The 16,595-nt window shown below is 36.0% G+C and overlaps 1 protein-coding gene across 3 annotated transcripts in view; it reads right to left on the reverse strand.

The window, feature by feature from the left end:
• The window catches only part of LOC102172279 (serine/threonine-protein kinase Sgk3), a 112,350-nt gene that overhangs the window by 18,339 nt on the left and 77,416 nt on the right, over window positions 1-16,595 (reverse strand). For all 3 annotated transcript variants that reach the window (XM_018058446.1, XM_018058447.1, XM_018058445.1), the window contains 4 exons: window positions 13,334-13,409; window positions 8,827-8,914; window positions 5,474-5,523; window positions 2,996-3,053 (listed from right to left, as the gene is read on the reverse strand). In XM_018058446.1, coding sequence (XP_017913935.1) covers window positions 2,996-3,053; window positions 5,474-5,523; window positions 8,827-8,914; window positions 13,334-13,409 — 272 coding nt within the window. The remainder of the gene's footprint in view (window positions 1-2,995; window positions 3,054-5,473; window positions 5,524-8,826; window positions 8,915-13,333; window positions 13,410-16,595) is intronic.

Consider the following 16,595-nt stretch of genomic DNA (forward strand, 5'->3'; position numbering starts at 1 on the left):
GAACTCCAAATGAACTTTTTGGCCAACCCAATAGCACTGTTTTCATATTTCATTACTGTGCAGAGTACTGCATTCCATAGACATACCATAATTTATCCACTCTTTCAGTGACATTTAGATGATCAACAATGAAGCTTATGAATATTGTGGCACATGCCTTTCCTAGTGGGTATGTGCAAGCATTACTGGTGGCTACACAGCTTGGAGGGGAACCAATGTGTCACAGCTAATGTATATATTCAGCTTCCGGGTTTAACACCAGTTCTCACCACATAAAAAATGAAACACAAAGGAATACACTCCATTAAAGATATGTAAAAATCAAATACATAAAGCCACAAAACACTACCAACAAAAGCTTAAGATGAATTAAATTAACAAAGGGATATGCCATGGTCATGGATTGGAAGACTCAATACTGGTAAGATGACAATTCTTTCCAAATTGATCTACAGATTCAAAGCAATTGATCAAAATCCAAAAGAATCTTGTTGAACCTGACATGCTAATTCTAAAACTTAAGACTGATACACAAAGGGCTAAGAAGAGTCTCTTCAAGATGAGTAAGGAGAGAAGATGTTCTATTGAATATCAACCTTCATTTTCAAGACAATGTGGTACTGGTGCAAGGACAGACAAATCAGTTAATGAAACAAAATATAAAATCTAGAAACAAGTATAAAACAAAATCTAGAAACAGATCCAAGACATATATGGACACTGGATATATGATGAAGGTTACCCTGCAGGGTAGAAGGGAAAGAAAAATCTTTTCAATGAACTGTGTAGGACCAGCTGACATTCATGAGGAAAAAAGTGAAGTGTGACCCTATGCCTCACATTATATACATTAGATAGATCTATTTGACTCTAGGTCCAAATGTGAGCTTTCCGAAAGATAATGCTGTCTGTCTTTAACAACAGACTATCTCTAACATTCCAACAGACTGTGAGCATTTTGAAAGCAAGATGCACTTCTACTTTTCTATAGCTTATTTTAGCACAATGCCCAGCGTGTAGCAGGTGGCAAACATATATTTGCTGAATTAATGAACACACACGGGTTTAATTTTATGGTCACAGTTTCTGGTCTCTAGGGAACTCAGAAAACAAACTAGATCTAGATACTGGAAGCTATGAATATAGCACACTATAATTAAACACATACATATTTATTTTTACTACAGATTGAAGTATAATGCAAAAAAGGAACTTAAATACATTTGATGATTCTGACAACTCCCATCTATGATGCTTCTGGCTTTAGGGATTCTTCTTGCTTGCTGTGGCACACTGTCAACTTTCGTGATTCACTCAATATTCACTGCATGAAGAGGGACAGGGGTCTCAAACTTCCCTTTCCTTCTCCAAATGCTGTTTACACAGCTGCTCACTGATGTCTTTACGGCCTCAACTTAAATAATACCTCTTCAAAGAAGTCATCCTTAGGGACTTCCCTGGTGGCCCAGTGGTTAAGAATCTACCCTCCAATGCAGAGGATGCAGTTCAATCCCCAGTTTGGGGAACTAAGATCCCATGTGCCATGGAGCAACTAAGCCCATGCCTGCAACTAAAGAAGCCCCTGTGTGTCAGTGTAGCCAAAATATGTCTGTGTGTGTGTGTGTGTGTGTGTATATGTGTATATATATATATGCATAAAGCTATCCTTGACTAACTCACCTAAGTAGGGGCTTCCCCCCGACTGCCTACTTTCCTGTCTCTTCGCTCTAGTCTTCATCTCCTGCACAGCTTCATTACTGCATGTAATTATTTACTTGACTGCATATTTTTAATTGACTATTTCTCTCAATAGGATGTAAGCATCACAAAGGTACAAAGCATGTCGTTTTTGTTCAATACTATCTAACAGGGACCAGAACAGTGCTTAGCACAGAGATGCTCAACAAAATACTCGTTGAACAAATAAATTTTAGGTTAGAACCTGAGTAGATGCCTTGTATCTTGAATTAATCTGTCAGTTCTTTGAAGGTAGAGAAAGCATCTTAATTCTATATCCTGCATATCAACAAGTCCCATGGTATCCCATATATAAAGCATGCATGCCCCTATAAACTGGTACAGCCACTATGGAGATCAGTATGGAAATTGCTTAACAACTAAAAACAGAGCTACCATATAACCCAGCAATCCCATTCCTGAGCATATATCCCAAAGAAAACTCGAATCCAAGAAGATGCATGCACATAATGTCCATTACAGCCCTATCAGCAATAGCCAAGACACAGGAGCAAATTAAATGTCCATCCCATTGATGGAGGAATGAATAAAGAAGATGTGGTACCAATACACAATGGAATAATACTTAGCCATAAAAAAGAATGGAATAATCCCATCTGCAGCAACATGGAGAGACCTAGAGATTGTTATACTGACTGAAGTAAGTCAAGAGAGAAAAACAAATATTGTATGGTATCACTTTTATGTGGAATCTAAAAAACTGGTACAAATGAACCTATCTACAAAAGAGAAACAGTCACAGATGTAGAAAACAAATTTATGGTTATCAGTGCGGAAAGGGCGGGGGAAGATAAACTGGGAGATTGTGATTGACATAAATATACTACTATATAATAAATTGATAGTAAGAACCTACTGTATAGCACAGGGAACTCTATTCAGTATTCTGTAATGACCTATATGGAAACAGAATCTCTATCTATCTAGATTCACTTTGCTGTACAGCAGAAACTAATACAACACTGTAAATCAACTATGTGTGTGTGTGCTTAGTGACATCTGACTCTTTGTGATCCCATGGACTATAGACCACCAGCCTACTCTGTCCATGGAATTTTCCAGGCAAGGGTACTGGAGTGGGTAGTGGGTTGTTGTTTCCTACTCCAGAGGATCTTCCTGACTCATAGATTGAAACTGTGTCTCCTGCATTGGCAGGTGGACTCTTTACAATTAATTTTTAAAAAGCATGCATTTTTAAAGTACTAATTTACTGAAGAAAAAATAAAAATACTCTTACCTTGCCAAAGCTGCCTTTTCCAATAACTTTTAAGAAATCAAAGTCTGTTGGTTTAGCACTGAAATAAATGAAAAATGACAAGAATTAGCCTCTAAGAAAACTGATAGGATGTTAACTTTTCAGTAGTTTTTAATACTTCACTCCTTAATAAATAAACCTTGGGTACACTTCAGCATGAGAACTCCAGCCTTTACACTGGTAGGATCTCATCTTTACTATAAAGAAGGTAATGAGTGAATGAGTGATAGTCACTCAGTCATGTCCGTCTCTTTGTGAACCCATGGAGTGTAGCCTTCCAGGCTCCTCTGTCCATGGAATTCTCCAGGCAAGAATACTGGAGTGGGTAATAATGAACAGTAATGATACCTACTTTCTGCTTAGATAAGAGATTTTCTCATTTTATTTAAGCTTTGTTAAGTTTGGCTTAAGAAGGGCTTCAGTAATAGACTTTTTGGGAGAAAAAGGTCTATCTATCTACGATCTGTCATTTCACTTTTATTAACCATAAACCTCACAATATTGTTAACAAGGAAACTGAATGACTAGATAAATTAGTGACATATTTCAAGGACTAAGTAGTCTGGAAATTATTATGAAAACAAAGTTACTAGTAGGACTACCTGGTGAAGTCAGTAAGAAAATTTTCTGATCTGGAGAAAAAGTCACCACACTGTTCTGCATACACACTACCTGCATGTTAAAAATAAAAGAACTCTCTATTTATTCTAATAGATGGTAATGTAGAAAAACCAGGAATCGAGAAGGCAGAAAGAATACTATGACTGCCTTTTTATTTATCTTAACCTCAGGTTAAAAGCAGCATTGGCTGTGTGTAGGCAAAAACAGATGGCTGCACAAAGTTGAACTTAAGTAGCCAGAAGAGCTGTTTTCTTTAACAGAGGATGAATTCCTAAATTGGACTAGGGGGAGTGAAATGACTCCATTCACATTTTAAATGTCCTTCACTTAATTACCAAAACAAAGTCAATACAAACATGAGAGCAATACCAGGTCTGGGTTAAATAATAACAAGTCAGGATTACGGAGATAAATACTTAACTAACCTTAGGTGTTTTTCTTCTTCTAGAACTTGCTCTTTGAACTATTTTGTTCTCTAATGATATGCTGAATACTGAAATAATTTTTTGAACAAATGTAATAGTGAAAAAACATGCAAATCCTTCAAACACAGAAAACACATCGAGGCCACAGCCAAAATCCTACTGTTACTTGTTGGTGACAAACCCTAACTGGAAGCATATTTCCATTTTGTGCTGCCTGACAAACTGTCTTGCATCCACCATACAACTGAAACTGCTCATAGAAGTCACCCGTGACATTAAATTCAACGGTCCATTCTCAATCGTCATCAACCCACCCGATCAGCAACGTCAACAGTTATTTATTCCATCTTCATCTGCTTTTGTGACACCACATTGCTCACTTCTCCTGTCTATACTCATTGGGCTTCCACGGTGGCTCAGCTGGTAAACAATGCACCTGCATGAGGGAGACCTGGGTTCGATCCCTGGGTTGGGAAGATCCCCTGGAGAAGGGAACGGCTACTCCAGTATCCTGGCCTGAAGAATTCCATGGACTATACAGTCCGTGGGGTCACAAAGAGTCGGACACGACTGAGCGACTTTCACTTCACTTCGTACTGATTCTCTAAGTGAACCAAAAGGGTGAGAGAAGCAGCACAGTGTGCTGGGCTAAGACAGTATTCTTTAGAATTAATCTGGTAAGCCTGGAAGGATAATTATGAGGACAGCCACACTACACTCTTCTTGTAACCCACAGCAGTCATCACTTATCTGTCAGGGTCCTCAAACTGAGCCAGGAAGTGGCCTTGAACTCCTCTGTATCCCAATGAACTGTCGGGGTTGAACCTTAAAGTGAAGCCTACATTTGCCACTCCTGGTGTTCTCCAAAATGTTTCCCCTGGGTTCAAATAAATATGGGACTATGGGAGAAACCAGAAAAAAAAATAAGTTTAATAGCTTTTCATATGCTGATTTCCATCAAGTCTCCTCTGGACCAAGCTGGCTAACAACCAGGGCTGTACTGATGACACTGGGTACCAGGAGAATATCAATTAGGCCTGCACAGATGTCTTTGCCAGAGTACTTCCCAAGTGCCTCCCAGGACTTTTGCTCCTCTGGGAAATATGGTCTACTCATCTTACACACACACACACACACACACACACACACACACACACACACCAGGAAAGTGACAATGGCATAACAGCAGAACCCAGCCAACAATCTGTGGATTAAAAACTCCTCAGAGCTCTACTATAACAGAGAGAAGCTAGAGCAGCGAATCAGAAAAGCGTATGACAGTACAACAGTCACTGTAACCACAGTTCTATTTCACAGGCTTCCAGTTAAACTGGTATAATTATGTACATCTGCACATTTACAAAAAAAGATCTTCCTCAAATCCATTTAGACTGTTGAAACAAATTAAACCTACTGAGGATTTCCAGATGGTCCCAGGTTGATGTTCTGTGAGGTAGAGAGTAGCTGTTGAGATGGAAAAAAAAGAAAAGAATTTAACATTCTTCCTGGAGTTTCAAAGGTTATCAGTCAATGGATATTTCTGAAGTAAAATACACATAACTGTATCACAGATATTTGCCATGTTAAACCTAAAGCTTTAATTCTCAATAAATGCGTAGAGTCTTGGGAAGATACACAATCAATATAAACAATCATTTTACTGATTGATTTCAAGAGAAGTTGTAAGCGAAAAGGTAAGGCAGAAATCAAGTTCAAAGATGGCAAATGAATGAAGTAAACTGCAGAAAGCTCCTTAGAAGAGGCGAGCACTGAAATAACAATTTAAAAGGAATCATTTTGTTTACATTAAAAAACTGGTTAAAATAGCTTTTGTTTTTAAATTTTCAAACATTTAATAAGCTACTATTAAAGACAAGAAATGGTAATGTGATGATGATTACAACTGCAAGTGCTGGATTAAAGGTTTAATTTGGGAGGAGGTAAATCTACTTCTAAAGCAAGCACATGAAGAAAAACCAAGAGTGCTTTTCTCCCTGATTCCACTACTGTGATAGTACCTAATTTTTAGATAGGCTTCTCTTATTATAACAGTTAGCAAAGTACATTTAATCTCTCCTATTAACTTAGAAGCAAATCTTTACTCACCTATTAATATAGTATGTCATAAATCAACTAATAAAATTCTAGCTCACTAACAATTAGCTAGAAATTTAACTCAAAATCCCAAAAGATTAAACTAATGATCCTTTTATAGTGAGCACTCTTCACAAAAGCCAAATGGAAGTGAATTCTGCTTCAAAAAATTCACTATGAAATTCTTAATATATTCAAAGAATCAAATCAGAAATGTCTCAAATATGCACATTTACCAGAGCCCTATACAATTCTACGTCATATAAGATTATATAAAATAAGTTTTTAAAAACATTCTCTTTAATCAGAATCAACAATTTTATCTAAGCAAATTTCTTATTAGAGACATAGGTCATATATATTCCCACTTAAATTCATTTGCAATTTATAATCTCTAGAAAACAAGCTTTTTTTAAATTAAGGGCAAAAAGTCTAAAGCATATGTTTCTTATAAAGTAACAATGTTGGCACCAAACTGATACATTTCCTATACATTTTAATTAAAAAATAAAATAATAAATATTTACAAGTATAAGATGAAGCAAGGATTTTTTTTTGGGGGGCGGTGGGGGGAGAGGTTCTTTCTATTGGTATTGTAAAACAGCAAAAGATCCTAGTCCAAGTTCCAGATTTTATGGATGAAACAAGAAACAAAATCTGGACCTAAAGTCAACAGAGACAGAACAGGAGCCAGAACCCAGCAATTTCTCTTAGTCTGGTTCTTCCTTCAAAAAGCATTTTCCTACAGCAGTGCAAGATATTCTTCACATGACCTACACCTACACACGCTCAACATGACTAACAAAGAAAATCATGGTTACATAAATTTTACTCCTTAAAATATTTTTTGAATAGTAGTAAGCTGTCTTTAAAAAGTCCATACTAACAAGTAATTTGATTACAAATACTTCTAGCACCTCCATATAGTCTTTGCATTAACTTCTAAAAACTGACCGTGCTCACACTGTGTAAATTTGCATAAAAAGTTTTATACCCTGATTTCATTTAATGGTATGTCAAAACTTAAAATAATATCATCCTTAGAAATATTTTTTAAATGTACAATATATAGGGACAATCACTATTTAATGAATGTTCAAACTGATTCTAACTTTTCATTATGAATCATACTAAAGTGAACATCTCTGCTTTTTTCTGTGAGAAGGGTTGTTTCATTTATATCAACTCCTAAGTGACATGAATTATTTTCATGTTTGATACACTTTGCCAAATTGCTTTCCAAGAGCTGCATAAAATGATAACACCAGTAAGGCCCAAGGATGCCGATCTTACCTTACCCTTATTAGTCCTGGTGTATTTCAGTTTCTTGACATTTTTATTAATTTGGTAGAGGAAAAAACCTGTCATTTAAAACTTTTATTTGCTACTGGCATCAAGGTTGAACATTTTCCCACATATCTGTTTACCAAGGGTTATTTCTTCATGGTCCTGTTCCTTTCATCTACTACAGTCTCAAATATCATTCTTTTCGAAAATACATTTGTATGAGCTTTTTTTTAACACAGATATTTTTCCTTCTTATGCTTTATTTACTATGTTTTCCCAGCTGGTTATTCCTCTTTTGATCAACTGCACATATATGAAATTAAAATGTCCTTTTACATTGTCCTAGGAGCAACTCTGTCACAAATGTAAAGAGTTAAACCTATTCTCTTAACTGAGTCTATTTTAGTCATGTCTATTTTTCAAATGAAGATTTTAATGATATTACCTTTTAAATCAGAAAAACAGCACCATGACAAAATTAAAACATTATAAAGACAAAACTGTACATCTCTCATTTTCATGTATGTATTTACCAATAGTATGAATCAATTTTGAATTATAAAGGTATTATCATATTTATAAACACTGGCAATTATACTTTTTTTATAATGTACTTTTAACTGCTATATAATATCCTGAGTTAAATGATGGTAATTTATCTTTCTAATATAACCTTTTAAAGTATATGTTGAAAATGTCTTCATAAGAAAGCACAAACTTACTATATCACAATTCATTAAAAAAATAAGAATACCTATTCTTTATTCAGAATACATATTAATTATGTGCATATAACTACAGCAATAAAACTTAGTCAATGCCAACCAGCACATGTATACTGACTGCTCTACACATCAAAATCTGACAAAGCAGAGAAAGAGGTCTGTAGTGTTCTGGTTGAAAAGCCCTCTTCTGCTGGTCAAAATTCACCATTTCAAGTTACAGTGATCTTGATGAAGATACATGATGATCAAAAAGTATGATGTAAAGTTAACAGAGCAGAACACAAAACTTTATATGCTGTATAATAAAAATCAGGTAATTTTAAAAATTCATATATTAAGAAATCTTTCATATATTAGAAAGAAAATCACTGAAATATTAAAAATAGGTCAGGTTGTTGATAATAGGGATATTTCTAACTTACTATTTTCAAATCTTTAATTTACATTACTTTCTGTTATAAAAAGTACTCATTTTATCAATTTTACAAGAAACAGTGATCAGTTAGAAGTATACACATTTGTTTTTATGTTTTCTACACAGTAGAAAATCTACAATGGAGGAAATTATTTTAAGTAAATGTGGCTTCTAAGGTTGCCAATAATTTCATCTTTGGGGAACGGTATTTTTTTTTCTGTTAAAAAATACAATTCCTCTTACTACCTTCTGAGTACTTCTTTCATCCTCATCCTCAGATGGATCTGACTGATGTTTTGGACTGTCCATTTGAAGGAATGCTCTGACATCTGGACTAAAAACAAAAATTAACTTTATTATGACTGCATTTCTACACCTTTTCTCTCTTTTAACATGAAAACAAAAGTAAGCACTGTAGCACTTGTAGTAAGAAAGGCAAACAAAATCCAATAATAATCATTATTGTACTGTAATAAGCAAATTAATTTTTTAAAACAGAGAGTCCAATAAACAGACAAAGGTTCACAGAAGAGAAAAATCCAAATGGTAATGAAATTTAGGAAGATGGCCAACTTCACTAATTAGCAGGAAAAAAACAACAGTGAGAAGTCATTTTATGTCCACTAACCAGAAAAATCTAGAAAGATTCATAAAACTCAAGTTGGCAGGGATGAAGGGAAAGGAACACTCTCACGTTGCTCCCGAGAATGTAAAATGAGGCAACTTTTCTGAAAAGCATTTTGGCAATATTTGGTTAAACTGAGTATACATTTTCCCTGGGGCCAGAAATTTTAGTTTTAAGGATTAAACTACAGAAAAAAATTATGTACAAGTTCAGCAAAAGACATATAACTAGGAGACTCATTGTCATACTCTCTATAGCTGTGAATCAGAAGCAGAACAGCCATCCACCACTAGGGAAATGAGTAAGCAAGCTATGGTAACTGGCTGCAAAGACGACTGACCAGCGAGCAGCCAGAAACAAGGAACCACAGCAAAGCACCATTATGTGTACACATTAAACACTCAGACACAAAGCAACAGTCAATCAATATATACCCAAAGACTTACAACAAACCTGCTGAAGTGGGCATCAACAAATGGATATAAAGAGGAAAGAAAGTGAAAGTCACTCAGTTGTGTCTGACTCTTTGCAACCCCGTGGACTATCGGTCCATGGAATTCTCCATGCCAGAATACTGGAGTGGGTAGCCTTTTCTATCTCCAAGGGATCTTCCCAACCCAGGGATCGAACTCAAGTCTCCCACATTGCAGGTGGATTCTTTACCAGCTGAGCCACCAGGGAAATCTAAGAATACTGGAGTGGGTAGCCTATCCCTTTTCCAGCAGATTTCCCTGACCCAGGAATAGAACTGGGGTCTCCTACACTGTAGGCAGATTCTTTTCCAACTGAGCTATCAAGGAAGCCCATAAAGAGGAAATAAGACTGCACAGATTAATGACGGTCCTGAGGAATGGTTAAATCTCTACATCTGGGTACCTCCTCCTAAATTGTTCTTTGTTCTTTTTTTTTTTCTTTTAAAAAGTTGAGATATATTAATCCCCAAATGCTAATTTATCTTCCCCCTACTCCCCACCCTGTTGCTATCCTCTCTGGTAACCATCAGCTTGTTTTTGTCTATTTCTATTTCGCCATCATTTCACTTGTATTATTATTTCAGATTTCACATATAAATTCTATCATATTGTATTTGCCTTTCTTTGTCTGACTTATTTCACTTAATATGGAAATCTCTAGGTCCATCCATGTAGCATTGTTTCATTTTTCATGGATGAGTAATATTCTATTATATATATACATACACACACACACACACACACACACACATATATATCACATCTTCTTTATCCATTTGTCTGTTCACGGACATTTAGGCGGCTTCCATGTCTTGGCTTTCGTATATAGTGCTGCTGTGAACACTGGGGTGCACATATCTTTTTGAATTAGAGTAGTCTCCAGATATATGCCCAGGAGTGGGACTGCAGATCATGAAGTAACTTCTTTTAGTTTGTTAAGGAAACCTCCATACTGTTTGGGATTAATATATACACACTACTGCTGCTGCTAAGTCACTTTACTCATGTCTGACTCTGTGCGACCCCATAGACGGCAGCCTACCAGGCTCCCCCGTCCCTGGGATTCTCCAGGCAAAAACACCAGAGTGGGCTGCCATTTCCTTCTCCAATATACACACTACTATATATAAAAAAGATAAACAACAAGAACCTACTGCATAGTACAAGGAACCATATTCAATATTGGGGTGCTAATAATGTTCTACTCCTTGGCCTGGAGGGGGTGACACTCAGATATACTCACTTTCTCATAATTCATTAAGCTGTACAGTGACAATTTGTGCTCTTTTCTATTTGTGTTATGCTGCAATAAAGCTAAAATATTTTTGTTCATTTGCATTTTTTAAATAGATAAGGAAACATTCAGTTTCTCTAGTAATTAATCAGCCATTTGCATCTGTTAATGTGCTCTGTCTATTTGGGGGGTGGTTCTTAAGTGTGTATTATCTGCATGAGCTCTTTTAGTAAGTATATTATCTATTGTCCTTTATTCACGGGAAACATTTTATATTTTTGGTTTTAAATTTTACTTGTAGTTTTTGGAGGTCAAAAGGTTTTATTAATCAAATTTATCAATATTTTACTTTGTAACATATCACTCACTGCCAATATGCTCAGAAAACCCTTTCTTATCCACAGCTCAGAGAAATAATAATATTTTATTTGAGTTTTAAAATTCCATTTTAATAGATGTTAACTTAAAAATAACCTTTTCTCTACTAACGGAAAGCTACTTTTGAAGTGCTTTTTCCACACATAATAAGAATAAGCATATAGTAGGTGTTCAAGATACATTTGCTGATTGGCTTCTCTGTTTTCTTAAATCTATACTATTTTTGTAACAGTTTGATGTCCAAATGGAGAGTGTGAAAACTAACAAAGTTCCATTAAGAGAGGAGAGTCAGAAAACATGAAATGTTACTTTTTATTAAAAAGAAAACGTCCATTAAACATTAAATTGAAAAATTAAAAAAAGAATCTCTTGGCTATTTAATCTGGGGGCACTGGGAAAGTCCTCTACTTTAAATGGAAGAGGTGCATATATATGAAAAAGTCTATTGGGCTGTATAATTTAAAGAATTGTGTATTTTATAGTATAATGTTAAACTGAAATAACCAAATTGGTTTCAGTTAAATTTCAATACCAAATGTAACATCTTTATAATACCATACTTCAAGATCTAAAATGAATACTTAAAATTTAACATACACTGTCAGAAGTTCTGAGTAACACCATTCAAAATACCAGCAGAAATAATAAACATCACCACCATCTATTCTATACTTACTCCATGTGAAGTTCTGTCAAAGGAGACAAATTCTAGCTATTAGCATATGAATTTTGAACAAGTCGGAATTATGTCAGTTCGAAGTAATCTCAAGTGCATATAATAATAATTAAACATTAGAAAGGTAGGGCTTCCCAGGTAGTTCAGTGGTGAAGAATCTGCCTGCCGGTGAGGGAGACATGGGTTCAATCCCTGATTTCAGGAATATCCCACAGTAACATGGAGCAACTAAGCCCACTCACCGCGCTACTGAGCCTGTGCTTAGACCCTGGGGTCCTAGCTACCAAAGTCTGTGCCCTAGAGCCCGTGATCCACAACAAGAGAGCCACTGCCACGAGAAGCCCGCACACCACAGCTGGGGCCCTCACTCTCCACAGCTAGAGGACAGCCCTTGCAGCAACGAAGACCCAGCAGAGCCATAAATAAACCAGTACAAGTTAGAAATAAAAGCTACCTTTTATTTTGTTTTTATTTAGAAGGGGAGATGATCTAAGCTGAAGATAACATAGAATTTGTCTGAGGCAAAAGGCATAATGTTTAAAAAATAATTATACAAAGAGCCAAGTGATAAAAGGTTCTTTGCTGAGGAACACACAAGACACATAGGAACCCTGAATTCAAGGATCCTACCCAGTTCTGTGCCCCTCCGCCACCTGCTCCTCCCTGCAGAGGCCAATCTCAGAGCTACAGCAGGGGCTGACCTTCTCCGGACCCTCATCTTATCTGTGAGCATCAGGGGAAAGGAAACCCAGAGCACTGGGCGGAAGACCTTGGTCAGAGGAGGTCCAGCTCCAGTATTTTACTAATTTAGTAAATTAAGTTAAAAAGGAGGTCAGAGCACCTGCTCAGAAGATAGAAATTCTTTATAAACTGTAAAGAACTATAAAACAGTAATCTCTGTTACAAGGGTAACAGTTTAAAAATACAGCCCTCCTGTGTCGTGACTCTGAAAAGTCTGTTAAAAGCATGGGAGCCAATACCTCTGGAAGGTAAGGGTAACACTCATTTCTCCTTTTATTCCCATTTATTCTTTTATTCCCACACAGAGGTACATGAGGAAATGCTTTCTCAGTGCATGAATAAATATAGCATCAAATAATCAGCAAAATGTTTTAACTGTGCAAAGTCTTTTCAAGTTAAATCTATAAAACAAATACAAGTATAGTAAGAATAAAGTAATTAGGACCTTGAGTTGATGGAGGGAAAAGAAAACTAAGAACACCAGGTGGAAAATTCTTGGAGGATTAAAAACACCGGGGGAAAAATGCTTGAGGAAGATTCCACAAAAATATACAGCACAAAGTAACATTCCACAGATCTGAGGCTGGGTTTCACTGTATCCTCAGAACACAATGACAATTACTTACTGGTTGTAAAGCTCTGGATGCCTAACTAAGTTCTGAATGAATTCATTCAGTCCTGCTCTTCTCTGTTTAATAAAATCTGTTAAGAGAGACAATAGTATTAGGATTATTTACATTAGACTGTAATTATCATCAATACAGTTATACAAGAATAGACCAACACAAGAGAATGAATTTTGATTAAGAAGTTATTTCTTAATTCATACTTCTTGATATCAAATAAGGAATAAATATTTAACAAATATATTTTAATCTATAAATATGATTATAACATGAAAATAAAGCATATTTTGCTGAAGAAAATTCTCCCCCACAAAAATGCCTATTTTAGGTTCCAAACAGACTCACTACAAAACCTGGAGTCACCACTTTGCTTTGTCCAACTCCTTGTACACTTTCAGGTAATGAGTAAGAATTAACACTATGACACTGATGGCTGAAAAGTCATACTAACTTAAATACACACAAACAAAAAACAAAAACAAGCGAAATCAAGAAATACTGAAATCCTTGCAAGTGGGAATGATGATTAACTGGTTAACTGACTATTATGAAAACTCTGCTGCTAAAAATAGGTTTTTATCTTGTATAAACCTATTTCTCTTCAGAGGTTAAAACTGAGAAATAAAAGTGCTTTCTAAGAAAGTCACTGAAGACAAGGGTCATGCCTTTAAATCTATTTTTAACTTTAGCCCTAACACAGTGTCTTGGAACATACTTAACTGATGTTTGCAAATGAATAAATAAAACACCAAATAAATGATTACACATTTTAGCATTTGTCATCTCTAAATCTCATATGCCAATCCTTATCTAACTTACATCATTTTTGTTCCTTTGTAATTTTATTTTTCAGTGGTAAAGATATCCTTCTTTTTATAAAAGTACCCCAAAAGTAATTTATATATTGACTCCAAGATCCAATCAGTAAAAGGTTTGATATTAAACTATTCAGAATATAAAAAAAGTATACCTAACTCTGTGTGTACTCTACAGAAAGATTCTTAAATTCAAAGTGAAATTTTAACTTTGAAAAGTATAGGAAGTTCAGTTCACTCAGTGTCCAACTCTTTGCAACCCCATGGACTGCAGCATGCCAGGCTTCCCTGTCCATCACCAACTCCTGGAGCTTGCTCAAAGTCATGTCCATTGAGTCAGTGATGCCATCCAACCATCTCATCCTCTGTTGTCCTGTTCTCCTCCTGCCTTCAATGCTTCCCAGCATCAGGGTCTTTTCAAACGAGTCAGTTCTTCTCATCAGGTAGCCAAAGTATTAGAGTTTCAGTTTCAGCATGAGTCCTTCCAATGAATATTCAGGACTGATTTCCTTTAGGACGGACTGGCTGGATCTCCTTGCAGTCCAAGGGATTCTCAAGAGTCTTCTCCAACACCACAGTTCAAAAGCATCAATTCTTCGGTGCTCAGTTTTCTTTACAGTCCAACTCTCACATCCACACATAACTAATGGAAAAACCATAGCTTTCACTATGTTGGCAAAGTAATGTCCTGCTTTTTAATATGCTGTCTAGGTTGGTTATAGCCTTTCTTCCAAGGAGCAAGCATCTTTTAATTTCATGGCTGCAGTCACCATCTGCAGTGATTTTGGAGCACTGTTTCTATTGATTCCCCATCTATTTGACATGAAGTATTGGCAGAAACAACCCTCAATTCTGCCTCAAGTACGTAAAACTTATCTTACAGAGGTTGGTAACCACCAAAATAAAGTGAAAAGAAAAAGGAAATGACACATACGGACTTAAAAGTTGCAGCATAAGGACTCACCAAGATGTGTGGTAGCTGTCAAACATGAGGTTAACAGAGCAACTTCTTTTTTCATGGTCTTATTGTCCCATCTTTGGCTGGTAAGGGCTTCCCTGGTGGCTCAGAGGTTAAAGCATCTGCCTGCAATGCGGGAAACCCAGCTTCGATCCCTAGATCAGGAAGATCCCCTGGAGAAGGAAATGGCAACCCACTCCAGTATTCTTGCCTGGAGAATCCCATGGAGGGAGGAGCCTGGTAGGCTACAGTCCATGGGGTTGCAAAGAGTTGGACACGACTGAGCTACTTCACTTCCTTGGCTGGTAAAAGCCCCCACCAATTGTGCTCCTGCTTTTGATAAAACCTCAGTCAGTATTCCTACATAGCTTCTTTGCTTTCAGGCAAGCTGTCTTAGGGTATCTTGCACATTTCCTGCCCCAGCACCTGGAAATGGCACTTTTCCATGGAACTCTGGTTCCTTTACAGGGGAAATGGTATTTAGATGGATGCTAAGGGTGTTTGCTGCTCCTTATTTGTTACTGTTTTTAGGCATTTCCAGAGGAGAGAGCTAGGAAATGTGTACTGTTTTAGAAAGGGAAAAATAAATTGTGACTTCATACTATATTTCCAAATCAAGTTTAAAAATCACAAGATTTTTTAATATAAATTTATTTATTTTAATTGGAGGTTAATTACTTTACAATATTATATTGGTTTTGTCATACATCAACATGAATCTGCCACAGGATTTTTTTAACTTAAAATCTCCAGTTTTATATTTGTATCTTTCATCTTCTGCTTAAAATTTTGGTTCTCATAACACTAACATAATCACAAAAGAACAACTCTATATAAATTAACAATAAGATCATCGAATGCAGAGTAAAATTGCTTTGTGTGCTTTTTTTGCCCTTAGCATACGTCCCATGAGGAATATACAGGTTAATGTCCATGTTTTAAAGTCATTTAAAATAATTATTCTCCATGCGTTTCACCACCAATTAGGTTATAGATTTTTTCCTTGTTTATTTTCAATTGTTAGAGACCTCCATATTATTGCATTTATTTTTGCTTTTAAATTGCTTAAAATATGCAAAGCTATGAACAAGATTCATCCAGAGGCGTCTAATGTCCACCTCTGCTGTCTTCAGTTGACCTCTCCTTGAAGTCATCAGTTTTCAGTTTTTGACTTATTCTTCCATTATTTCCTTTTGAATATTCACATCCTTCCCTACACAAAAAACATACAGTGTCCACATCTGCACCTTGCTTCTTCCGCTTAACCAGGTATTCTGGAGATCATGTCACAGTAACGTACAAAGAGTTTTTTGGTTCCTTTTCCCAGATGCATCATATTCCAATAATGGAAGGCTATTTCAGTTGTTTCCAGTTTTTACTATTAAAAGCAGTGCCACAATCAATAGTCTTATACATACATCATTTCCTATGCAGCTTAGAACAGATCCTTAGAAATGTGATTTCTTGGTCAAAGTGAAATGCATGATAG

Source organism: Capra hircus, chromosome 14, assembly GCF_001704415.2.
Source record: "Capra hircus breed San Clemente chromosome 14, ASM170441v1, whole genome shotgun sequence".
Lineage (NCBI taxonomy): Eukaryota > Metazoa > Chordata > Mammalia > Artiodactyla > Bovidae > Capra > Capra hircus.